This window comes from Corapipo altera, unplaced genomic scaffold, assembly GCF_003945725.1.
Source record: "Corapipo altera isolate COAL_440 unplaced genomic scaffold, ASM394572v1 61003, whole genome shotgun sequence".
Lineage (NCBI taxonomy): Eukaryota > Metazoa > Chordata > Aves > Passeriformes > Pipridae > Corapipo > Corapipo altera.
The window spans coordinates 884,913-912,154 of record NW_020885014.1 but is presented as its reverse complement, the minus strand read 5'-3'; the positions used below and the strand labels follow the sequence as shown (position 1 = coordinate 912,154).

At 43.9% G+C, this 27,242-nt stretch overlaps 2 protein-coding genes and 1 long non-coding RNA gene across 3 annotated transcripts; 1 reads left to right on the top strand and 2 right to left on the bottom strand.

Moving 5' to 3' along the window:
• Positions 1 to 13,336: 13,336 nt before the first annotated feature.
• On the bottom strand, positions 13,337 to 14,544 carry LOC113958949. Its single transcript, XM_027667603.1, has one exon. The coding sequence runs from the start codon at positions 14,428 to 14,430 to the stop codon at positions 13,504 to 13,506; it is 927 nt and encodes a 308-aa protein (XP_027523404.1). The 5' UTR covers positions 14,431 to 14,544; the 3' UTR covers positions 13,337 to 13,503.
• A 179-nt stretch (positions 14,545 to 14,723) lies between these two features.
• Positions 14,724 to 15,850, top strand: LOC113958950. The gene is made up of 2 exons (XR_003531659.1): positions 14,724 to 15,467; positions 15,739 to 15,850. It is a non-coding gene; the product is annotated as an uncharacterized LOC113958950 (long non-coding RNA).
• Positions 15,851 to 17,429: 1,579 nt separating this feature from the next.
• On the bottom strand, positions 17,430 to 27,015 carry RIOK2 (RIO kinase 2). The gene is made up of 10 exons (XM_027667602.1): positions 26,834 to 27,015; positions 25,726 to 25,864; positions 24,780 to 24,896; positions 23,699 to 23,874; positions 22,437 to 22,525; positions 21,570 to 21,761; positions 21,095 to 21,187; positions 19,641 to 20,177; positions 18,630 to 18,723; positions 17,430 to 17,735 (listed from the first exon to the last, which is right to left on the bottom strand). The coding sequence occupies exons 1-10, from the start codon at positions 26,897 to 26,899 to the stop codon at positions 17,574 to 17,576; spliced, it is 1,665 nt and encodes a 554-aa protein (XP_027523403.1). The 5' UTR covers positions 26,900 to 27,015; the 3' UTR covers positions 17,430 to 17,573.
• Between the last annotated feature and the right edge of the window lie 227 nt (positions 27,016 to 27,242).

Genomic DNA, 27,242 nt, shown 5'->3' with positions numbered 1-27,242 from the left:
CCCCCCCCCCCCCAGAGGAGGGTCCCCAGCCCGAAGGATTGCCCTCCGCCCAGCAAGAGGCCGCCTCCCCGGCCCACGTGCTGGGGGTACAGCCACCAGCCCGGGAGCCCCAGGACCACGTCCACGGTGGAAAATTGCTGGTGACAGACTGAAGCTTTGCCAGCTGGAAAGATGAATTTATGTAAATAAGGGGCATCATTTATGTAAGAAATTCATCACTTGATGAATTTGTGCAAATAAGGAATAGTTATGTAAAAAAAATCACCATTTGATGTAAATTAATTTGATTAACTGATGTAAATATATTCCTATAGAGCACGAATATCAGGTAGGGGACCTCTGAAAAGGTCTTGCAATTCACATTCCTTTTTGATTCAGCTTTGGGATGGACATGAACAGGGCACAGAAAAAGGGGGAGGGACAGCGTTTGGGAGCGCTGTTGTCGAAGAGCGGAGCTGGAAACACAGGAGCAGCAGCAGATGGAACACGTGGAATGCGGGCGCGGGTTCCGAGCAGCGCGACCCACAGGGGAGCCCTGAGGCGTGAGGCGCTATGAGGGGGGCGAAGCAGAGACAAGCACACCCATGTGACCTTTGCCGTGCTAATTTATTGTCAGGCCCGCCGTGTGTCCGTACGGGGCCTGGTCCGCGGTGCCCGCTCAGCGGCGCCTGCGCCTCCTGCCGCCCCGGCGGCGCCGGCGGTACCTGGAGCGGCGGGATCCAGCCCGCCGCCTTCTCCGCGCGCCCCGGCGGCGGGAGCGGCGGCGGCTGCGGCTCCGGCTGCGGCTCCTGCGGGAGCGCCGGCGGTAGCGGGCCATGGTGGTGTGCGGGGCGTGCGGCTCACCCGCTTTTATTGGGGAGCCGGGGACCCCCTTTGTGGCGCATCGGGTGCAGCCACTGTGACCTCGCTGGTGACGGTGACTCAGAAAGCTCTGGCGTCACAAAAGGCTCCCCCCGGCTCTTCCGCAAAAGCGGCCTGAGGTGCCCGCCCAGCGGTGTCTGCTCGTCCCCCACAGCACCATGGCTGGGAGGGAACGAGAAGGAAGGGCCATCAGAGCCCCTGCGGAGTCACCGGAGACCAACAGTTGGGCAGGGAGAGCTCCCTCCCACCTGCACGAAGACAGCCCCCATCGCCCTGTGGTGCCCACTCCACCTCCCCCACCCGGAACACTGTCCCCAGCTGGGCAGGGGACTGCAGGGCCACAGCCCACAGACGGCATCCTGCCTGAGGTGTGGGCAGGACTGTTCCGTCGACAACAGCATCTCCTGGACCGCGTGTGGCCCTGCCTGCGCCAGAGGCTGGAGGGAATATACTGGGACCAGTGGTGGCTGGTGGAGGATGTACAGAGCATCATCCTGTACAGCCTCTGCCTCTACGGACCGAATGTAGAGGTCTTGGTGGAGATCTTGGAGCCACTGCTCAATGAGCACGCGGCACCACTGATCCACAGCATCATCAGTGTCATCGTGGGCCGGTGCAGTGAGGAGGCACAGAGACTGCTGGGCTCTGCTGCTGCTAGGGATGTGAACAGTGGCCCTGTGGCCAGTTCTAGATTCAGATCCAGCAGCTCCAGCTCCAGCAGCTCTAGGTCCAGCAGCTGGCCTGCAGGCTACAAAGTGGAGGACGAAGCCGGTACATCACCGTCCGCCTCTCCTGGCAGTCCCAGGAAATGAGAGGATCTGTGTGATAAAACATAACAGATCTGTGAAAATACGTTCTGTTCTTCCTCCAAATGAATATTCTCATATTCAAAACATCATTGAAGATTGAAGCCAAAATGCCGAGTAATTTTATTTCACTCAGCTGTGTTAAAACATTAATAAGACCATTATTGGCTTAACAAGCGTCTGAATGAACGATAAGCAGAAAATTTGCACATTCTGATAGCACAAGTATCACAAAATGTTGCTTCCTCCAATAAGTCAGATTTTCCAGAGAATTCAACAAACAGTTTTTGGTTTGGTTTTTTTATCTCTCTAAAAAAAGCCAAAAGAGCTCACACCTTTTCTTAGTCAGTTCAAGGCAAACAGTGAAATGCTTCTTTTATCAAGGCACCTTTCTTTGATGTCTGTTTTGTATTACAGCAGGAGGAGGCTTTCAGCAAAGCCTCTGTGAGTAGACAGATGCTACTGCTCACAGTCCAAGGTGTCTGTGAGTACTCAGCTAAAGGAGGGGAATGTTATGAGCTCTTTCTAACCAGCTTTCTTTATCTGGATTTCAAGATACCACCTTGTGCTTATAGCTCTTTTACTGTGGATCATAGAGAACCTACAAACTTTCTCTTATATTTGCCATAAAAAACCAAGCCCCATGCCCTCATCCCAAAACACTCTTATTATAAAGTGACAAAATTCTGTTTATTGTTCACTTTTTCAACTTGGTTATCCCATCACAATTGCCATAATTATGCATTGGAAGATTTAGGTAAATCCAGTCAAGCACCTGCAGGAACACGCTAAGAGATCCAGCAGCATATTAAATATTCTCATAATTTTCTCAGTAAGCTGCTAAAAAGAATAAGTCCAAGGAAATACGAGTTTTGGCAGGGTCTGCGGTCTTCTCACCTTCTTGAGTTTTATTGAAAACAAACAAACAAACCAACCAACTAAAGCCCCTTTTCCACATTGGCTAAAGATAATCACCTTATCCAGAGTATATCTGACTTAACTAATCAACAGTAATTTGATTACAGCAGCAGTGCTGGATAAAAGGGTGGCAAATACCTTTGCAGCCCTTTCCAACATTCTTTAGCTTTCTAGGTCTTGATACCAACCAACAACAGTGAGTTTTAAAAGAAAAAGAAAAAGAAAAAATTAGCAGAAAGTTTTCCTTTGAGACCAAATATCTACCAAAAAAATGAATACTGTTGTTTAATGGGTTTTAAATGTTGTATGTGCACAGGAGTGATCAAAGCATAGCAGTAATTAAACTGAGTTCTTAGAACCCACCATAATTTGCACCGTTAAGGAGGTTAAATAACAGTATTCAGTCAGGGATTTTCAAGGTACTGCAGGTTTTCATAGTATGGAAAACACAGGCTCAATAGCACTACTTCACACTTAATAACACAGATAATAATACAGTCCATGCTTTTTTGTCCTGGTGTTTGTTGCAGCAGTATCATTTTTGTAAGTGAACCTTTGTTCAAAGGCCTTTTTTCCACTTTATTGTTAAAAACTGTTTCCTGTCAAAGAAAGGATTAGTCCCATATCTAGCCTTTTCTTCTGTCAGAGGAACAAGGTGGACTCCAGTCAAATAGAAGAGAATACAAGGTTTTAGAAGTCTGGACATTACAGTATTTATAACCTGACTTGAATTCAGTTTTGACTTCTGAAGAATTCAAAATCTTGTTGGGAATAAATTGGCCTAACCTTTCCTTAGTGATATGTGAAAGGTCAGAGCACAAAAAGATCTGACTTAGTGTGACGGTGGTTGTTTCAATCAACATGTACTGAGAAATTATTGCTATTAGGAAAATAACAGCCTAAATTATGTGAAGGTCTCTTGCCTTGGTGCACTGTTAGCTTTCTGTGATACACTTGATCTCAATACAGACATCAGGTGCTTTGTTATTTTTTCTTCCTCCAAAACACCAACAGATCAAAGTTCTCTTTAGTAAAACAGGACTTCCACTTTCAGTTTAAGCCAAAGAAAGCTCTGCAGGGCTGCTTCTTATAAACAGAGACAATTCTCTGGTGCTCTTATCGCACCCTATTCTCAAACTTCTGGCTCCAGATTCTGCTCTGGAACACCAGACCTTCTTTGCACTCTGAAAGAGTGAACAAATCAAACCCCAAGAGCTTCTCTTCTCTTTAAAGCCAGTGTTCCCCCACCAGAAACCTATTTTCCTGTGATCTGCAACCTTCACTCTTAAAGTGTTTCTTTCTAATTAGCTTTACATCAGTTCTATATCCTGCTGAGTTTTTTTGTCTTATCTATATATGTGCAATCTATCTCCTTTTGGTGTCAAACTGCAAGGTTGAATATGAACAAATTTACTACTCCTTTATCTGGCAGGATAAGTGTAAAACACCACCACATCTAGATGGCAAGGCATGAATTTCACTTCCACTGAGGAAATGTCTTTCAGTTTGGGTAATGCAGGGGTATTTGAAGTAGCAGGTAAAGGAAGTTCCATGCTATAACAGTGTAAATTTTTGTCAGTCTCAATATGTGTGATGTGTGGAGGATTTTATACCAGGTTTGCACCCCGTTGGTGTTACAGAAGTACGTAAGGTTCTGTGTAGACCTGTTTGCACAGCCAGTGTCCTGAAAATGTATCCACTAATACCAGCAGATACCCAAACACCCGTATTTAGGTTACACAGAGAAATCTATTTGCCAGTATTTCTCTGGAGTTATTTCCTTTTTTACCTCTCCCACAGAGAGCTTTCGTTGCATTTCAGGATTACTTACGCAGTGGATTGGGCTGCTGTGATGGTTTCACTCTAGGCCTTCCTGGAGACCAGCTTGTAACCAGGAAGGAACTAGGAAGGTGAACACAGAAGTATTCCATGCTATTCCTTTACATAACTGGAGGTATAAATAAAGCCAGCAGGAGGGCCCTTGGTCTCTTCCTTTCCGGTGAGGTTCGAGAACGGTGGGTCCCTGTCTCGGTCTGGCTTATCTGGAGCTGAGGCCTGCAGTGACTGCTGTTATCTGCCATGCATGAGGGGAGAGTGCTGGGCCGTGTCTAGCCATCCTGCTTGTTCAAAGGGAAGTGGTGAGATTTTGCAAATTTACCTTCAGTTGGCTGGTTGCTTAGATTCATAGAATCATAGAATCATAGAATAGATTGGGTTGGAAAAGACCTCCAAGATCATCAAGTCCAACCCCTGATCCAACTCCAATTACTATATCATGGCACTAAGGGCCACGTCCAATCTCTTTTTAAAAACCTCTAGGGATGGTGAATCCACCACCTCTCTGGGTAGGCCGTTCCAATGCCTACCCAGACTTGTGTAGACTTGTTTGGTCTTAGTCCCTTTTTGTCCTTTTCCCTTCTCCCTTCCCATCTCCCCTTTTGGGGAGCTATTTAGGATTTGTATTGTGGTGTATAGCATTGTCATTGTATATATCTGTCTCATATAAAATATATATATATATATTTTTGCTATAGCTTTGGCTGCTTAGGTTGGTTTTTTCCCTTCGCTCTCTGGGAAACAGGTCCTTGTTGTCGGGTTTTGGGGACATGGCGGGAAGCCAGATCGAAACTTGTACAGCTGCCTATCAAAAATCTGTGATTTCACTCCCCAGCTTTACTGGAACTGGGAGATCTGCTGGACATGCCTGGATATTTTCCCCCAGTCCCCCTCACTCATTCCCCAAATCCTCCAGCATTGTAATGTTTACATCTGCTAATTGTTGTGAATAACACAAATCAACACCTAGTTCAATTTAAAAATTTTATTGCAAAGGGCTACAACTGTGCTGCCAATACACACAAATATCAATTTCAGTTTAAATACTTATTACAGGTTGTTACAACAGTCCTGACAATATATAAGTTTCAACCAGGACTGCGAACATGGATGGGACTGTGACTTTAGTTGAAAGCCTCTAAATTCTTGGAGTGGCAACGACTTTCTCTGGAAGAGCTGGGGAAGCCTCATGCCCTGGAAGCAACCCAAGAGAAGCTTCACTTGTCCTGGAAGCATCTGGAGGCAGATCCAGAAAAAGGAGTATTCAGTATCAGTCGTGTGTACAATTCCCTTGGCAGCAATTATACTTCTGTCAGGGACTCTAAAATCTCTGATCCTCTCAATCGGGCTTAGAAAGAAAAACAACCCCAAGTTCTGGGGCTTTCCAGCAACAAATAACTTGTCCATTCAATCCTTTTGAAAAACTGCCTCACTCACAGTTCTGTGGCAGGAGTCAACTGCCAGAAACCTCACTGCCAGAAACCTCACTGCCAGAAATCTCACTGCCAGATCTTTTCCCCTCTGCACACAACCCACGGGGTGCTCCAGCTGTCCCTGCACATGCCCGACCCATCCTCTCTAAAGTTTCCAAATTCCACACGCCTGTCAGACACGCCCCCCCCCCCCGACGGCCCTGTCTCACCGTTCCTGTTGGCCAAGGGCGGGTCCCTGCTCGGGGCGGTTCCCTGCTCCCTGTCCAGGCGGTGCTGGGAGCGACTGTGCTCGGGCACCTTCAGGTCGGCCTCGAGGTTCTCCTTGTTGGCTTCTTTCAGCCTCTTGGTGTCCACAGGGAGCTCGGGGCTCTGAGGAAGGTGCCCCGGCCTCACAGAGCCGCAGCCATCACCACCTGACGGGGCCGGCCCAGACTTGGGCTTCAGGCGCTTCCTCCCACGCAGAGCAGCCCTTTTGGAGAGGTACAGCAGGTGGATATCTGGGAAGCAAAAAAAGAAATACTGAGTCCACATGGATTTTGGCAGCACATGGAGCAGTTGTATTTCCATCAGGGACTATAAAACACAGCCCAGAAGGCAGGCTCTCACTTGGCAATTTGAAGTGAGCAACACCTTCTCCAACTCTACCATCAGCTCTTGGGTGAACAGCTGGGAGGGAAAGAGCTCCTTACAAGGACTGCAGGCTGCACCAGCTTTTCTCTAGACTGGATCCAGAGTGCTCTTAGGTCTTGCTAATCTGTGGACATTTAGGTTTTTCCTTCAGTTACTGGATTTGTGAATTGTTTGGCCTCAGGTGTTCTGCTGCTTTCTTTTCTCATGTGTCTTAGAATAAGTATCAGCAGACTGGTACTAAATTTAGTGATTTGGGACAGAAAGTTTGGACTTCTGCACTGACTTCATCAGTTTGGTGGGGTTTCTCCCCGTTGCTCCAGCACTCATGTCATTACTCAGTGTTGCCTCTGTAGCACTGTCACTCTGCAGCAAACATTGATGGACATCAGCTCAAAGTGGTGACATCTGGGTTGGTGACAAATCCCAGACAGTCAGGTTTTATTCACTGCTCTAATTCACACCCTTTTGCACAGAAGAGCACTGAGTGTAAGCACATATAGAGAAGTGTGTCGGTGAGTGCTCTGTGAGGCTGGACAAGTTCAGTATTTGAACTGAAGGCACAAGGAAGCACTGACACTGTGAACGGTAACTAAACTGCTCTGATCTCTCTGTCACAGTCAGGCTCAGACATCTCTGAAAAACAGGACTCTCTTCTTACCAGTGTCCTCTGCTTCTGGGGGACTGTTCCCACAGCTCACATTGCCAGGTGAAGCTCTCTCTGCTGCAGCCTTGTTCCCAGACTCCCTTCCTGAAGACTCAGAGAAGATACTAATATTCTCCTTAAAAGAAAAACAGAACAAAAAAACCAAAATTAAAGATCACTTAGTATTTTCTTGTCATCACTTTAGGGACAAAATAATAACTCTTCTTCTCCACTCCAAAAGGATGTGTAACACGAGGTGAACATCACCCAGATGGTTTACATGACAAGTGTTTTAAACTCAGAATTAAGGTTGCGAAACTGAAACTCAGGCTCTTACAAAAAGACCTATTAAGCAAAACATGAAATCAGAAAAACAGAATATACCAAGTGAGGCTGTGTGTCCTCACAGTCTGAACTTTGTCCTTGCTTATCACATGAGCTGTAAGAAACCAGCCAGCAGAAATGCAGGTGCCCTCCTTGTTACCAAAACGTGTGTCAAGAAAGATAGACCTCACTCAAACCACTGCACAGGGCAAAACTGCACACAAACCACAGATTTCTGGCTGGGAATCTCACTCCACCCCATCCACTTTGTTAAGATATTAAATCCTAATGTGTTGCTTGCTCTTTGGAGTCCTCTGCTGCCCCTCCATATGTATTTTGCAGGCAAACATCTACCTACCTAACTGGTGTATTTCCAGGATCACATGGCAAAAATCTGTTGGGTAAAAAAATCCCAAAAGCTGGACAACCATGTTTTGTTTCTATTCCACTGAGGAAGTGAAGGCCCAAATTAAGCACCTGGAAATTACCTTTAGACAGAAAGATATTCTCACTATCACTTGTTCTAGAATATTCATCTCTTCTGTGAATAGCCATCAGTATGATAAAGAAAAATGACTGTTCAGAGCCTGTAACATTTCCTTCAGGTAAGGAAAGAGAAACTTTTGAAAAGTGGTATGTTGCTTTTATAGGAGATAAAAGGGCATCACACTTGGTAATAAGATATGGGTAGTTCCAAAAAAATCCCACTCCCCACCTTGAGTCTGCCCTTACTCAGTGATAAATACACAGCAGGCAATGGGACTGCATATAAACAGAAATATAGAAATACAGAAACTTTGGCAAACTTGTATAAAAATATGCAAAAAACTCCTGTGCCAATACAGGAACTGAACACTCTGGGGAAGTCTGGGAAGAGGCAAGAGTTAAGAGAAAGGGGACTTCTAATCAAAAGAGGGAATCTGTCAAACAAAAGGCCTAATAGTCCCTGAATTGCTCTTCAGCACAAAATAAACCCGAGGTCTTTAACCACTTCACATCCATGATCAACATCTGCCTTCTCACCAATCACACAGGTCAAAAGGCCTCAAACACCTGCACGCGGACTCCAGGGACACACACTTAATCCCTCATTCCTAACGAGGAAGTCTGGGCCCTAAAGTCTGGGCCTTCAACAATGGAAAAGATAAACTTCCCAAATGCCGTTCAAAAGCTGTCACAGCTGACAATGTTTAATGAGCAGGAGACAATACACTGAGAGGGCACTAAGGAAGGAGTCCTGCCAACTCCCTGTGTGCTGGCACAGTGACCTGCTCCTCCCCACACTGCCCTGAGCAAAACAATCTTATCCAGGCTGGAGCTTTGCAGGGACTTGATCAGAGAACACATCTCTTTCTAGGGAGACACCCAAGAGGAACATGAACTAATCTTCGGAACACTGAGAGCAATACTGGCCGGTTTGCACCACCTGAGGATTTCCCAGCTAGAAACTTTACTGAAGGCATTGAGATACTGAGAGGACAATAAAACTGCAGCTCCAGCACATACACAAACATGGCTTTTTGTTAGTGCCTATAGGTAAGGCAGGTCTTACACAGCAGCAGCAAGTGCAGTCCAGCTCTTACATTTCCTTTGTGTTCAAACCCAAAAGAAGTAGAGCCCAGATTTGGTTAAGTTATAACCTAAAAGGCTTCCACTTCATCCCTACAAATACACTTGCACTATGTATTTTCCCCATGAAAATGAGCACCTAAAAACTTGGCCAACACAGGCTAGCATGTCTTATGCTCATTAATGTGGGATATTTTTGATTCCCTCTTTGTTTCAAAATCTTGCTTTACCAAGCAAATGCTTCCCTGTCCATTAAAAGCTTAACTAAGGAAGCCTTCACTTCTCAGGCATGCAACAACACTAAAAAACTCTCAGTCCGGACCCCAGCATTGCTATGGAGTAGAGTTACCTCCAAAAAGGCAGCCATTTCAGAGCAGGATGATGAAAGCATCTCCTCAAATACCTGAAACACAACTTCAACAGCTGCTAATCTCAGGCTCTTGGCAGCAAGGGCTCCACCAGCACCATGGTTGCCACCAGTGTGCCCGTGCTGCCATTGCCTTCAGACCTCCAGAACCCCCATTGTCCCAGACCCCCAGAGCCATTGCTGTCAGTCCCTATCACCACCATTGCCCTCATACCCCCAGTGCCCCTCATTGCCCTCAGGCCCACAGAGCCCCCATTGCCCTCAGACTCCCAGAACCACCCTCAGGCCCCCAGGCCCCCACTGCCCTCAGACCCCCAGAGCCATCACCCTCGGACCCCCAGAGCCATTGCCCACAGACCCCCCAAAGCTATCGCCCTCAGACCCCCAGAACGACCACCACAGCCCTTAGCTCTCCAGTGCCCCCATCGCTCTCAGCGCCCGCGGTGCCGCCATTGCCCGCAGCCCCCTCAGTCTCCCAGTCCGCTCAGCCTCCACCACCTCCCACCATCGCTCAGTCTCCCTTAGTCCTCCTCAACTCTCTCAGCCTCGCCGCTCCCTCTCAGCCCTCACAGCCCCACCGGCTTCGTAGCCGCCCCGGGCCTTCTCAGCCTCACCGTCCCTTCAGCGGCTCGCAAGTCCCTTCACCCCGCCGGGACCCGGGCTGAGGCCGCTGCTCCGCGCGGCCGGACCCGGGCGGCGGCTTCTCGTCCCGGAGGGAGGGACTCGGCCGGCGGTGATCCCTGGGATGGGTCTGGTCCTTTTTACTTTTCAGATTTTAAACTTGCACATATAATGTTTTAATTTAAATGGTAAGTTAGTTGAAGTGTTTTACTTTTTTTTTGTTTTTCAAATTTACCTTTTCAGTAGAATAACAGCGTTACAGATCAACCAATACAGCTTGAGGAGCGCAAAAATTATTTGCAAATGGAATCCAGATCAGTTAAAAAAAATCTATTAGAGAACTAGCTGACTGAATAAACAAAATTAAATAAGAAATAATTTTGAGTTGTGTGTTGGGTCAGTCCTTAATGACAGGTTCTCCCCACGCAGAGTTCAGCTGAACTCTGTTGCTTTCAGTGTTTTCAGGAATTTTTGGGAGGCTATGGACGTGAACCTATGAGCTGGGAAAACAAAGTGGATTTAAGTGTTTGAATAATGCAGACTTCTGCCACCTGTAAATTTTTCCTGTAGTATATCTATGTATTAGCACAAACGTTTGTTTGCCCAACGTCCAGTCACTGCTTTCTTTACTGCTTTCCTGAAATACTGATTATTTTGCTTCATGATAATGTGCAATTGAGACGTTACTGTAGAATTTTTATACTTCATCCTTTTAGATCTAGCCATTGATCTCTGTCTTGTTTACATATAAAACTAATACATGTATTTCTTTTATTTAATTTTCTACTCAACAAGGGTTAATATAAAATTGGAATAAATTTGTAGTAGCATTTTTTGAAATAAAAGGAACAACAGCTTTCATGTTGTCTATTTATTTGTACAAGTATCCATGTTTTTGACAACAGATTTTGTAGTAATCTTCGCTTTTTACGCTGTTTTTCAGATATAAAACAAGCATGTATTTAGTGAAAAACACTGTTTTCCACAGTGGATCCTAATGAACTCAGTGAAAGCTCAGTCCTTTGTCAGCTGCTTTAGGAACCAAAAGCATTTTCTACTGACTGCTCCTTTATTTTTATTATGGCTTATGACTCTTCAGCCTGAGCCCTCAGCCCCTAAGAAGCTAAGCTTTTGATTGTGGCATTGTAGTTCTGACTGAGAAATCTGAAAATTAAGAAAAAAAGTAGAACAAAAGAATAGGCCGAATTCAGAATCAGCTCAATCAAGCAGAGTATAAAGAAACACATTCACCATGACAAAAGGTCCTTAATTAAGGATGAATTTGTGTAGTATTTACGAGAACTGGGAATTAATGGAGGAAAGAGATTTAATCAGAAAGAGCTGATGGAGTCTCTAACAGAAATCATTCTTTCCGAAGGCTCAGTTTTGTGACAGACTTGTCCACTCTTTTATCTTTGATTGCTACAGTTGATTAGATATAGCATGGTGGGGATGTGGTGGACACTGGCTGGGTAGAAGGCATTGAGAAAAAATCAAAATACGTTACGATAGATAAGATTTTAAAAAAAAAAAAGTGTGGGCGTTTGTTTGTTTCTGTGTTTTTTTAATGAAGTTACAGCAACTTTTTAGCATTTTACAGTAACAGTATCTTCCAGTCCATCAACATTTAGCTCACATTTACGCACTTCACTAAATCTTGGGGATTATAGTTACCAGTTGGTCATAGATACTGCACTGAGAATTAAATTTGCGTTCTTCCTTTCAATTTCTGACTATCTGTAATAATGATAAGAATATTCTCCAGGTACCTAGAGTTTTTGCTTGCCTTTTTTTTTTTTTCCATGCGACCTTTCTACCTCTGAATTGAACGTAAAGCATAAACTATGCAACGTGATTCTGTGTGCGGAATATGAATGCAGATTTCAAATGCTTGATCACTTTGCAAAGTGAATGTGGTATTAACTGAATTGGATTAGGGGAGTAGATAAATACCACAACAAAGACAATCATTATGAATCAAAATAAAAATGTGTGAAAACTAATGAGAGACGTCACAATTAATGAAGTTCATGAACTAGAAAAAATATGATACAGTGCTACTGACCCCTCTGAAATTATGAGTGTATAGCTGCAATGAGATTCCAGTAGAAAGACTATGTGGAATCTCATCTGGAGAGTCCTGCAAGCAAAGGCAAAGAAAACAACAGCAAAAGGAAAAAAAAGCCCAACAAAAGAGTAAGGTTACTAATCTTTTTAACATGGCATGTAATGATAGGACAAAGGCCAAAAGATGCTTTCCAGTCACATTCACTGCCAGTTTTAAAGATGCTGGAATAAAAACCTTAGGATTTAAACATGACAAAGTCAAAGAACTGGTTACCCTATGATAACAGGCTTCTCTGCTGTGAGTGTATATAAAACTTGGAAATGAGTCACCTAGTACTGTTTAAGCAACTGTTTTCTAATGCAGAAAAAACCCTGCTCTCTCCCACAGCAGTTGAGAGATAAATCTTTTTAAAAGAATGTTTAAACATTCTTGTCAGAAGGAAGATAAAAATGATTGTTCTGAGGAAAATATACATGAAAATGTTTATTCTAGACTTATCTGAAGCAGTGTGTCAGCAGCTAATGAGCCCTAATAAAAATGAAGATCATCTGGAATGAACCAATCAACACAAAACCAAATAACCAACCGACCAAACAAAGAAACCCCTGAGAACCTGAAGACACTGATATATCTAAAGCTGTTTTCAGGGTGCTGGCAGCTGTCCCTGCCTGACTGCTGGCCTCTGGCAACCCTTCCAAGTCCTTTTCTATCTCCATGTCTCCGTGATTAGCAGGCTGGGGAGAGATGGCTCATCCTGGTGCTGGTCCTGCTTTTCAGGATACATTTTGATTCCTTATTTTAAGCAGGATTTATGCTTACATGTCTGCTGACCCACACTCGGTTTTAAGCCTTTGTCCTAATCTATCTCTCTGCCATTGAAGGGAAGGATGTTGTAGGAACTGTGTCAAAGGCCTCACAGAATTCCAGATCAGTGGCACTTGCAACCCTTCCCTTGTCTACTGGGACAAGGCCAGTCCCTCATAGAAGGCCACCAGGTGAGGTAGCCTCCTCCTGGGAGCATGTTCTTGCCACCCAGGCTCCTGTGGGGTGAATCCTGTCTGCAGGCAGCCCCACACATCTTACAGGACAACCACTGTTTTAGAAGCCCTTCCCCCACAGCAACTGCAGCGGGATTTCGGTGTGAGGAGGTGCTTGCTGCTGGAATGGCCCTGGGAGCTCTGGGGGCCTTTGGATGACTGTTGGGCCTGAGAGGCAGGGAAAGGCACCATAAGGGGGAGAAAGCAGCACCTCAAGACTTTGTCAGGGAAATAGTAATTTATTTGCTTCTGCTTGGTTAAAGAGTTTCTGGAGCCCTGCTACTGCCACCTGCGAGGCCACCTCTTGCTGGGCTGAGAAGAATCCTGAGGGCTAGGGACCCTCCTCTTTGAGGGTTGCTGGGATCCCCTGGGTGAGTAGTCCCTGCCCCGTCAAGGAGCAGAGGGGCTGCGGCTGCTGCCCTGGGCACAGGGACCTGCCCCCTCTGGCTGCTCCAGCCCCTCCCAGCGCTGGTCCTGCTCTGCAGGGTCAGGCACAGCTGGGGGGCAGCTGGGACTCCCTTGGAGGCCGGTGTGTGATGTACTAGCTCCCTCCTCCACCTTGGAGCCTGCAGGGCTGCTGGTGGGAGTTCTGTCCTGGGAGCTGCTGGAGCCAGCACTGGCCACAGGCCTGTTGTCCTCGTCTCTGGTGTGGTGGAAGCCCTGCAGCCTCTGTGCCTCCTGGCTGCACTGGCTCACGATGACACTGATGATGTCATGGATCAGTGGTGCTGTGTGCCTGCTGAGAAGGGGCTCCAGCACCTCCACCAGGACCTCAGCATGCAGCCCGCAGGCACAGAGGCCATGCAGGATGGACCCCTCTGCAGCCTCTACCCTCCACCACTGCTCCCCATAGAGTGCAGCCAGCCTCTGGCGCAGCCAGGACCGTGCAGGGTCCAGGACGTGCTGTTGGCACCGGAAAAGTGCTGCCCATGCCTCGGGCAGGATGCCACCCACGGGCTCTGTCCCTGCATCCTCCTGTCCAGCTGGGGACAGTGTTCCCTGTGGAGAAGGTGGACTGGGCACCACAGGGCGCTGAGGGCTGTTCTCAGCCAGGCAGAAGCGAGCTCTCCTTGCCTGATGGTTGGTCTCTGTTTGTTCCTCGGAGGCTGTGATTTCAAACTGGATGTAATCCTGCACGCCCCGCTCAGAGAACCTGACAGTCTCCACTGGCCTGCTGCAGAGTGGGCACGCTGGGGTTGTCTTTGCCCACCGCAGGATGCAGCCCAGGCAGAACTGGTGGCGGCAGGGCAGTGTGGAAGCCACATCATTCCGAGTGTTGTGGCAGATGGGGCAGCTCCACTGTGTCTGCGTGGCCATGTCTGGTCCCAGCAGGTGGGGGGGAGCTGAGGACCAGGAGCTGCTCCCACTCACAGGCACTGTAGGGCTGGAGCCAGTCTGACCCAGGCTCTGGCAGCACCCAAGTATAATCAGAGAGGGACATGACATCACAATCATGTCACATCTGCCACTCACTGATGTCACAATGGGACGTCTCGCACCTGAACGTGAATAGCAAGGAATGCAAGGTCACAATTCCCTGATGATGTCACAATCCACCACCCCGTGATGTATCCACCAACCAGTAGTGTCACAATGGGACGTCCATCCCTGCATTCCCTTGTGCCTTCACACACACATCTTCATCAAAAGTTTTTTGCTCACAGGGAGCAGAAAGAAAAGCAAACAAAAGGAGAGCGAAGTATAATACCAGTTGGTTTCTACTACTGAGGTTTTGATTACACTGCTCCAGTCTACAGCTTCCAGTGTCTTCAACAAAATAGTTCTTGCATGCCATTCAGTTTTTTTCATATCTAACTAGCTCAGTAACCAGTTAACTATTTACCAATTTAACAGCTCCCAGAATAGAATAACAATTACGATTTCAAGTTAATCACAGTCAAAGGCTTAAAATCTTCTCAAAGCTGCAACTTTGGATTGACCATGATCCAGATATATCCAATATATATATACAGGATGTATTCAGTATTGTGGCCAGTAAAAGGCAAAGGGTTGTATGAAATAAAACTGGCTAAAAGATGCATTGCATCAGACATGTATCAGTAATATCTTCTGAAAGACTAATATTGCTTTGTAATAATTCTGAAGGTCCTCAGAAGCCTACATTTTTCTGCCCTTAAAATGTAAAAATCTTTCTGCTCTTGAAAGTGTGAGCATTCCCCAGGCTGTTAAAAGACTTTTGGAACGTATGACTTCAAATAAGAAGTGTTTGTCAAATCTTTTATAAAACTTAGGGAAAACTTATTGCAAAATTCACATTCCTGAACAGAACTAAGATAATTGTGCCTACGTTGTATTCTTCATTACTGTCACTGGGAACTAGGTATTATATGCAGGTAAGATTCATGAGATGATACTTTAGACGCCCTGGACTACAAAAGCCCCATGAACAGGCTTAAATGGAGTCAGCCATCAGTCAGGGGATTCAAGAATTAGCATCTGTTACCTTCAATATGTTGCCTTTTGAAATTCCTGACATTAGTCAGCCTTTAGGATTTAATTATGTCATTAAATTAGTACTTGCTAAAAGGACTTTTTTCCTGTTATTACCTTTTTTCTTCTTTTTTTGATACTACTAGCTAATAGTGTAAACTCTCATCTTTTCAGAGGTTCACCACTCCTAGACTGCCAGAGATATAACTCAAGAGACTTCTATTTTGTGGATGAAAAGGGAAAAAGGCTATGCTTCAATGATTCTTTAATAAAATAATAATTAAAACCATCCAGCTTTACAATTCCTGCTGCATTCAAAATAGAAAGTTGCAAATGCAATAAAGGTTTTAAGATTGGAATAGAAAAGCCTATTTTCTGAAGTATTCACTACTGAAAAAAATTGCTTACAAGCAACCAAAGTTATTTTCATTACATCTTACCTGAGCTGAGATGTTGGCCATTGAATTCTGGAACACATTAGCCTGCATAAGGGTTTAAAATGCTGCTGGAGGCTGGGCCAGCTGGTCTCCCCACATTGCAGGCAGCAACACAGAACAACTTAATCATTTACTAACTTATGCTAAATATATTCCATTTCAACATATGTGTCTGCACCACAGATTTAGGATTTGTTCACATGTAACACTTTTCACAGAATGTGAAGGTTGAGCATGCTACAACTAGGGAGCAATAATAGGGCTTGTTTAACAAGACACTCTACCAAGTTCATATTATTTAATGTCAGTAACTTCACTTTATAAGCTAAACTAAATGTTTAAGACTTTCCATTGGGAATCAAAATGTATCTGATGGCATTTTAGAGACTAAAAGGTATTAAAATGCTATAAATATATAATACTCCTATTCTATACAGCATGTAAAGACAGTAAAATATCCTGATTACAAGGGAGTTATGTTTTTCCACTTAATTCTCTTCCTGAAGCTTTGCATAGGTACCAAGGATAATTTTTTTAATTCATTTTTAGCCTTACTATAAACACAGAACTGTAGAGCCAAAAGAAATGGAAGTAGCTGTGACAACTGAGTCAAAGGTCAAGACTGGTACTAACAAAGAGCTTGTCTTTCCTGAAACCTTACATAATTTCTGATTGCAAGGTGGACAGTAGGGGAGGAACAAGTAAACTAAATTATGGGCTTGTTTCCTGAATTCAGTGAAGTTGCCATTGACTTATGGTACCATAAGTGAGAAAAGAATCTCATACAAATGCTGCAATGACACTCACAGAAAAACGTTTTCTGATGGGAAGATTTGGCATGTTTATTTTCACTAGCCACTTCATTCAAATCATTATCTACATATTTTGTGTTCAGAAAGTGTAGTGGCCTTCACTTAACAGATCCATCTGAATTAATCAGATTCCAAGTGAGAATAGAAACTGAATCCTTTTCCATGGATTGTAATGTGCTAGGAGTCAGATGGAATGCAGAGCATGCCTGGAACCTATTCCACGATGACTCCCCACGTGCACAATCTGCAGCCTTAAGCACATGCTAAGGGGGATGAAATGGAGGGTGGAGTGGAGTGGAGACACCATGGCCAGGCTCTGTTGATATCCTTATGTGAGATATTAGAGTGAAGGAAAATATGAGAATTGCTGGCTTCAGAGAATGCATATTCATCATACGCATGTATTAAAAACTTGTATAATTGCAGAAATTGGTTTTAAAAATTTTCCTTCTTTCCCTCTTAAGAGAAATCCTCTGCACTACAAAGTACAATTGATTTACAACGAGGTACTGTTGGAAATCACTGCTGTGATCTTAACCAGTACCACTTATACAATGTAAATTACAGTCAATGGTTTTGACCAGAAACACAAAACACAATCCCCCCCAAGTCAAAATCGCAGGAACCAGAATGAGGTTTATTAACTTCCAGAAAAACACAGGGTTTGCATAGAAGAAACTGCTCCATTACAAAAGATTGTAAATTAGCTTAATTCTTTCACCTGTATACATTTCTCACGTTCCACAAGAGCTTTAATAAATTATCCCCAGAAACTGGCTGCATCCAAGCTTGACTTGATGTTATGCATATTTTCTCTGCGTTGTTTGGTATAAACATTTGCTTCTCCCTTTTGCAGTCGTTGCTTCAGAGCAGCCTTTTGCTGCTTGGTCAGCTGACGTTTTACCTTCTGTTTCACCAGTTCCTACAAACAAACAATTCGGCATCAGAAGTGTCTTTAGACCATTTAGCACCACGACACAACACAACAACAGCACTTTTTCAGCACCAACACGAACAAGACTGCAGAAAGGATGAGCAGAGTTGCTTCCTTGTAAAAAAATCATAAAACAAATCAGCTAACTGAAAAGGGAGATTCTTTGCTATGGACAAAGTCTGCATGGAGCGCTACATGTGTGTTAAATGCCATACCCCAAGGATTCCCAGGATCTAAAGGGGTTATCTATCCTATTGTCTTCTCATAGTCTTAGGTCTAATAAATAGCATTTTAAATCCTGCCTTACGGAGTTTTAAGTGTCTTTTCTTAGAGAGATGATAAAGGACCAGTACCTCTTGATGCAGAACACATTCCTTCCACAAAAATGTAAAAGCTGATAATCTTCTAGAACACTTCACGTCCAGCAGTAATTATTTGGTTTGTGCCTATTTTTTTTCAGCACTCTGGTTTTCCTAAAGTTTAGATTACAAAGATCTGAGTGCTTCTAACGGAAAACAACAACTCCTTGGCACAAGTGTGGCTAAGGCAGACGGGCAGTCAGGAGTGATTTACAATTCCTGCTCCAGTTTTCCTGTTATGAGGCTCTCTCCTGTTAATATTCACAAGGTCAGGACTGTCTCCTGCCTCCACAGTATAAGCATTGAAAAACAGTGACTGCCATTTACACAGAACTGCAGTAGTTTTATGAAATTTCATGTTACTTGCACCTGTGCTTCATTCTGCTACGGATGACATGGTAACAGTCTTTGTAAAAATGATAAATGCCAGAGGACAGTTTTACAAATAGGTGCTGGCAGCTATGTGCAATTTAACATGGTCTGAGAGTAATAAGAGCATAACAACAACAACAACAGTATTTACCGGAGGAATGGTGGAGCAGCTCCCAACGCTTCTCACTGATGAGATACTTTTAGTCCTTGTTCTGTGCCCAGCAACAGGAATGACACACTCCTCACTAATAAAACACATACATCAATGTATTATTCCACTAGCAAGACAAACATCCTTTGCCTTTATGAGCACCGTGTTTGAGTCTTAACCTCCTGCGATACAACCTGAAAACTCACAAGAGAACATGCCAAGTGCTACAAAACATTTCTATTTTAAATATTAACACTAGTTTTTCAAACCAGGCATTTCATGAAAGGAAGAAATTTGTTGCACAACAGTCACATGTGTATCATGCACACAAAGAGAAGCCTCAGGGCACTAAAAAGAAACATTTTAGATCCTGCACAATGTTTTGATGAGTCATTTAACTGAAAAACAAAAAACCAGATGAAGACTGTGAGCTTGATCTATGCATCCAGGTACATGGTGGGTTAGCAAACTCAGGAGTTAAATTTCACATACAAGGGGCTAGTTAGAAGGTAAGCAGGAATTTCTAAGTATGTTGGGAGAGGAATTAAAAGCTAGAACAACAAACAGTGCAACATATTTTAATATTACAGTCCAAGGCACTTGTTTTAGCTAACTTCAGCTGAGTAAGCAGCAGAACACTTTGACACAGAATATTTGAATTATAAATTTACTCATAAAAGTTATTAAGAAGTAGTATTTTAACATAAAGAACTACTCCACTACCAATATTAATTGAAATAAAAAAGGGGGGAAAAAACACCATAGAAAATAGGTTGGTCTACGAAGTGCAACACTTGTTTTCTCATTAGACACTATTACACAGCTAGACAATCATAAGACCAAAAAGAAAGATATTCACAGCAATGTTTTCAAAATAAACTACATTTTAGTCTTCAGTTTAAACAAGGGTAGCTGAAGAGCAGTCCTTCTTGAGCTGCTTGAAAGATTCACTTTTACTGGGAGGAAGGGAGGAACCACATCCACTCCTAGATAGTAATTATGAATCTTTACCTGTAATGCCTGAACTCCTCATTTAAAGTTGATGAGTCAACTAGCTCTGGGCACTCATCTTCATTCTCCTTGTCCTTACAGGACCCTCTTCGACCCCTCTGATTTTCCACTTCAGCAGCATTTTTGTTTATGCTTTTGCCTTTAAAAGAAGTAATCGCTGAACTCTCTGCATCTCCACTGCACTTCCAAAGCATAGCCTGCCCTCCAGCTTTCTCCAAAGCTGAACTCAACTCTGCCATACTCAGCCTTTGTGTATTTTCTCTACTTTCAGCTGTATCAGCCTCTTCCTCACTGCTACACACGGCGTTGTCAGAGGTCCTGCTTTCCGATAAATCACCCACTTCATACATGTCTTCATTATTTTCTCCATCTTTGCTGAAGAAATTGAGTTTGTTCTCAGCATCTTCTACAAACTCTAGTACCTCTGTTGTGTTGTCATCCTTGTCAGAACCTGATGGATAAAGCAGGTCATCATCTTCCTGCATTTCTTTTGCATAGCCACTGGCAGCAATCTCTTTATCAAGAGAACACTCTCTCCTGTGAAAGAGGGATGTTTGCGTTTAATAGGCTAAATTATCAAGCTACCAATGTGCTACATTTTGGATTAATAATGCTAATCAAGTTAGACTGTAATTACCTATCCTGTTAACAAAGAGGACATACTCTCCTGAAACACACACGACAGTGCTGCGCTTTAGGTAAAATATAAACAGAATGTGACCTGAGAGAAGAAAACTTCTACAGAAGATGATTCCATCTCCACAACCTGCATTTATGTTTATTTACAGGAAATTGTTTTACTTTAGCAGGAAAACCATTTGGTTTTAAGTTCAAAGTATGCTGAAGCAAACAGAGTAATAAAGGGTCACTGACACACAGAGACTGACTCAAGTCTGAGATCCCTTTGGGAAAGTGCTGAGAATGAAAGGAAGCCATTTTCATTGCAACAGCTTCAGCCTTAAAATGAATGAAATATTGCTTTACTTTTCCAAAGGGAAAAAAGATATTAGGAAGAAAAGTTGGAATGTAATGCTTGAAGAGGCAGTCACCATATTTATGAGCATTTTAAAAGCAGATTTAAAATGGAAACCGAGATTAATCCTCAATATATCAGAACCGCCAAACAGGCTGATTCTGCATCACTGTTAACATTCCTGGACATTTATCATTTGGATTAGGCTTTCAGATTGATCTCTCTTCCTTAGTTGCAAGAAGACAGACAAAGGAGGCAGCACAGCATTTCAAAGCACACTTTAGCTTTTGAAGACCACTTACGGTAACTTTGGTTGAAGAAAACACAACAGGAATGATAGAAATATACTTTAAAATTGCATAGTTGGGCCTATTTTTTTTAATTCTTGTACATGCATCTCTCACAGGCACCCATTTGTTTTCCACAAAACCAACAATAATGCCATAAATAAGAGAACTCAAGTTCATCTGGTTGTTTCTACCTGATGTCTTTGAATGTTGGGAAGAGCTCACTCTCGTAGGTGAAACGTTTCTTAAAGAACTCCTTAATACAGTTAACATCTCTGTCAAAATACCTGTAAAAAGCACAGAATTTTACAAACAAAAAAAAATCAATGAAGTCTACTGCAATAAGAAACTTTTACCCTACATTTCTTGTCTTTTATTGCTTTTCTTTTTTTAATTATTTCTATCAGTGACTCCAAGACAACAATCTAGGAAGAGAAACTGGATGCAGTGTAAATTTGTTTCCTAACTGAACAATATTATTATCTCTGAAAAACAATTAATTATGTATTTATTCTACAGAGACATTTCTACTTGTTCTTTGTTTGGAATGTTGCTTGTGCTGCATGACAACGGTGACAGAAAAAGAAACAGACTTTTGGAAACAAGCCATGGTTGACTGTTTGCTGTCAACAGCATTTACTCAGAAAATACCTTTAAATTTGAACCCACCACTCAGCATTTGCATGCGATATTGACATCATCTGAGGGAAATCAATCAAAGTGGCATGATCATCATTATCCAAGATGAGATTAAATTCATTGAAGTCCCCATGAATCAGACCGTGATTGGCAAGTTTTACAATCAGATCCATTAATTCACTGTAGACAGCAGCAGGATCTTCCATGTGGTGCACCTGGCACCTGAAAAGTTAAATAAAATATTCTGAACTTTGGAAAACTTAACTTAAAAATACAGAGAAGTTATATGAAATACATCTGACAGAATGCCAGGGTAATTCAAGTTAAAAAGGCTCTCAGGTCTCAGGTCCAACACCCTCCTCAAAGCTGAGTCAACTCTGAGACCATACCAAATTGCTCAGGTCTGTGTCTGGTTGGGATAGAAAAATTCCAGGGATGTAAAAAGGCTGTGCAACCTCCCCAAGCAACTTGTGCCACTGCCTCTCTGTCCTCAACAGGGAAAGATGTCTCCTTATACCCAGGCTAAATTTCATTTAAACTCACACTCACTGACTGCCATCAAGCACCACTGTCATAACGCACTATTTAAATATTGGATCAGTAAACTTTTATGTCTCTCCTGTTTTAGGTAATCTTATGCTCTCATCAGAAGTTAAGTAATTAAGGAATAAATTCCTTACTTGGACTAAGGAAAAAAACGTCTCTCTGAATAAAAATATAAGAGAAGCAAAACCCTATCAAATAGAATACTAGTGAGCATAGGCTGGAGGGCATTATTCAGCATGGTGAAGTCAGAATTCATTCACAAGCCAAGGAAAAACCCTAACCCTGTCACCTTTCTTAACTTAGCATTGTTAGGGTCTCTGTAACACAGCAAATTAAACCCTCACTACTTACAAAGGATAGCCATCAACAAGTTCCATAACAACTGCATGCCTGTTGTAGTCTATGGGCCTTGGAACAGGAAAATTTCTGTCATGCAAAGCCTGGAGAGAGGCAACACGATAAAAAATTAAAATTAAATAGTTAACAAAACATTACACATTGACATCTAAGTTCATTTTTAAGTATTAATAATGAGCATTACACCACATTGAAGATTAACCAAAGGTCGGTCATAATATTTTGGAGCTCTCCTGTTTGCCTTTTCTAATGCACATTTATCCATTCACTTGATCCACTCAACTTTTTTACGGGTTCATTCTCTTTTTACTCATTCTGTTGTTACCAGTGAATTTTTTTCTAAGACAGAGTCCCAAGTTAAAGCAATATAAATACACCTTTTGTTATTTAAGTGTTACACTATTACTGCTTTTTAGCACATAACTAATCCACCTCCCAACCCTCTGTTCAAAGAAACGTGACCCCCACAATTATATTCCCACAAGTTCTGACCACATAATGCTTTACCAGTTGGACCACCTAAACCAAAAAAGAGGTCCTAGTGAGGGTCTTAGTTCTTTCTCCTTCTGTGGAGGCCACTGGTAGAGCCCATCAAAGGATTTTTTTGAGAAAACAGAAAATCGTATTTAATATGTATACTACTCTTGAACAGCACAAAAAAAGAAAGGAAAACTAGTTTTTTATAAATAGTCTTCCACTGTTATATTTCAATTGCTGTACATTATCTGTGTTTTTTTCAGCAGGTCAAAAAATCCATAACTGAGAGTGGCAATATATTCTTGGAAATTAAATCTTTCCCCACAGTGAAGGACAAAGTGTGCCTTTTCAGATCAAAACACTAGTCTGGACTAAAAGACTTCCCTCAATAGCACAGCAACAGCTGAAAAAACAGTAGATTAAAAGATAAAAGAATTTTAAGAAATTTCAGCTGTTTGCAAGTTTATGCAATGAATTTTAAAGGAAAAACTGCAAAGCTGGTGAAACATAGATTATCTATCCATAAATAACAATGTCAAACTCAAATTCACTGACACTATGCTTCTGTTCCATGTGATTTCCATGGCAAAGCTTATGGAAATTGTACAGAACATATAGTACTGAAAGTCTTTGAAATGTTTACTTTAAGTTCATCAGGGGAAAGAAAAAACTAAAGCCTAAATCCTACCAGTCCTGAAAACATAGGCTGATCAAAAGGCAGTCTGAAAGGCACCTTCCAGTCTGTTACACAACTGCTGACACTATGAGTGGCCACCTACCTTCATGTAGGCAAACTCCTTCATTGCCGCTATCCTAGATAAATACAGCCATGACATTTTGTGTCTGTGCTTGTGGTAGTCACGTTTATTCTTCAAACTGCGGAAGGAGGTTCTTCCAAGGCGGTGTAATTTCAGTGCAAACTGTTGCTCCTCTTCGTTTGCAACAATATAAATGTCTAGAAGACACACAAGGGCACTGATCTAAGGAACAAATGATATCTAGCAAGCCACAGTAACTTTGTTACTTCTCACCATTTCTGGCATGGCATGTTCTACTGCAGTAAAGGCAGCTGAATTTACAGCCTGTGTATCAGAGATCTGAACATGAAGAAGTTACTGTTGAAGAGTTCATGTTACTCCACTAGAAGAAATACTGATGTGATGTGGAACATGTTTCAAGAGTTCATCTTTTCAGAGAAAAACCTTTCAGCTTAAGATTCCTACATTCAGATTTAACACCCCTGGACTATCTGCACAGCAAAGGGCTCTTCTTGAGGGAAATCCAGGGCAGATGCTGTTCTTAATCACACTCTGGAGGAGCCACTCCTTTCTGCTGAGTGGACAACCAACCCAAGGGGGCAGACTCTTAATTTAAACACTGTTAAAATAGCCTGTGTTTCATTTTGAGCATTTGTCCCCCAATAATCCCCTTCTCCAATTACAGAAGCTACATCCTGTGTCAAATTACACGAACATAGGAAGAACGAAGATAGTATTACAATGGTTATGAGCCTATTTTACTTTACTGCCTTATTTTTAATTGAGGTGAAAAAGCTGAAATTTTGGTTTTGCTAAAATGGTCTGAAGCTCTTCACAAAGCACGAGACAAGCAGCATCTGCCTGCAAAGCACCTTTTTAAGTGATGAACTAAGAACCAAACAAAATGGGCAATGGACAAAAGCATTCTTGTTAAGAAATATTCAAATGTAGCCAAAAGCCTCACGTACTATTTGAATGACTGATCCTGGTGTTTCACAGATTAACTGATGCAAGTATCCAGAGGAAAACTCACCTAATTTCTGGCAAAATATTTGCAACATTAAAGCTTTAAGAAAATTATTAAAAATGTTATTTTATTTACCTGATTCTTTGCCAACACCCATCTGGTTTCCTACAGAAGTGATGACTTGTCTGGAAGAGAGAGTTTTCAGAGCAAGGTAATCATATCCTGCATTAGTTAACCGGTAACCCTGGACAGCTGGGTAGAAATAAAAGAAATTTCATTCCTTATTATGTATACATCACATTTAAAATAAGCCTCATTTTAGTCTTGCTTCAGCTTATACCCAAGTAATATTTCACCCCTTAGCTCCTTATCAGTCCAATTTGACGGAAAGGTAAAGATGTTTCAATTCCCACAACTTAGGAAAATTGACAGCTGTGCAAGAGACAGAAGTGCTGCCTGTCTCTAAAAGAGGCAATGGCAGTACCTTAAACTGCCTGGGAAAAGCCAGCATTTGGGAAGATACACATATAGGTGACACAGGAGGGACCTGGGATTGTTGCGATGAAGTACAGAAACCCTTACTCCTCTGAAGAACTGGGACAAAAAGAACAGATATTTCCTGCAGACTCCCCCAGTATGTTTGCAGGGCCAGATGCAACTAAAAGGCTGAAGGGAATGGGGAAAGGCCTGCACAACTTGCCATGTGGCAAGGAATAAAAACTGCTTCAGTAGCTGTTCCTGGGGGGCAAAATGTCCAAGGACTCTGCAGTCTGTTCCAGAACTGTAAGGATGAAGCTCACTTGGGTTGATTCCTACATGCACTTGAACATTGCTTTAAATGGTTCTTTTTATTTTATTCTGAGCAAAAAAGTGAGCTGTCCATCTCTTTTCTGCCTGTCATCTCTGTAGGTATACACAGCTCAGCAGACACAGCACTTGGCGCTGCACAAACCCACATTCCCCAGGCAAGTCCAAGAGAAGGCGTCACAACTGCTCACACATCCCAACCTGTTGTGCATGTACAGCTGAGGCACTTGGAACAGACTGAAAAAGGGAGTCCCAACACAAAACTCAAACTCACTTTTGGTTTGTTCATAAGCCAGAAGTTTGTGCTTCACCAGCTCCCTCAGAATTTTGTTGCAGCCGCCGTGTTTGAGGTTGGCAATGGAAGCGACCAAGCTGGCAGGAACTATTTCATGGTTCTTCATGCCCATTTCCACCTAAAAACAGATAAACAAAAATAATGTGTCAGCCAGTTCAGCCTGGGGAATTCTTCAGTTACAGCCAGAAGATGAGAGTGGCTCATTAGATTTTAGTCCCAGACACCATGAGTGGAGACCTGGTGATGCTGATGATGTAACCTTGCTGGGGGTGTGTGTGTTCCCAAGGAACTCCTGGGACCACCTGAGCATCCCCAGTGACCTGCTGAGCATCCCCAGCAAACACCCAGGACCCCTTGGGCATCCTCCATGATCATCTGGGTATCCCCAGCGACCCCCTGAGCATCCCCTAAGCATCCCGAGCATCAACACAAGACCCCCTGGGCATCCCTAGTGACCCCGTGAGCATCCCCAGGGATCTGCTGAGCATTCTCAAGGATCCCCTGAGCATCCCCAGCAACCACTTGGGATCCCCTGGGCACCCCCAGCTACCCTCTGGGCATCCACAGTGACCACTAGGGATATCCTGGGTGTCATCCTGACTGACCACCTGAGCAACCCCAGTGTCCCCAGGGATGAGCCAGGACCCCTTAGGCATCCCCAGTGATCCCCTCGGCATCCCCTGGGACACCTTGAGCATCCCCAGGGACACCCTGAGCATCCCCAGGGACCACCCAGGAACCCCTGGGTATCCCCAGGGACCACTAGGGACCCCTTGGACATCCCGAGTGACCACCTAAGCATTCCCTGGGCATCCCCAGCGACCACCCGGGACCCCCTGGGCAGCCCCAGTGACCCCCTGAGCATCCCCAGGGGCCCACCCAGGACCCTCTGGCCACTCCCAGGGACCAACTCAGCACCCCCAGCGCCCCCCTGCCCTCACCGCTCCCTCCCATCCGGGTGGCCGAAGCAGATTTCGGCCTGACCAGGTCCCTGCCCCTCAGGAACCCCCAGCGAGGAGCCTGGGGGAGGGGGGGAGGGCACGGACACCACACGTGGTCCCACCCGGCCCGGCCCGGCCCCGCTCACCGCCGTCAGCACCCTGAAGTGCTCCCGGGACAGATACCGCAGCATCACCACGTTCAGCTTCCCCATGGCCGCGGTGGAGGGGGGCAGGGAGAGGAAAAACAGGAGGCAAAACAGAGAAAGAGGGAAAACAGGGAAGAAGAGGGGGAGGAGGAAGGGAAGGGAGCGGGACGCGTGCGCAGAGCGACTCCCCAGGTGGGTCCTGGCAGCTGCGTGAGAGCTCCTGTCTCAGATCAGCTCAAGATCTTTGTGCTCTTCCCTCCTTACCGAGCCAGGATGGACCACGAGCCAAAACGGAGCCAGACGCCGCTCCCAAATCAGCATCTTCTGCCTTCCATCCCTCCCTGCTGCGGAGGGAGAGTTGTTTGTGCGGCTCGCACGCAGCTGCCAGGACCTGCCCCAAGAATGGCCG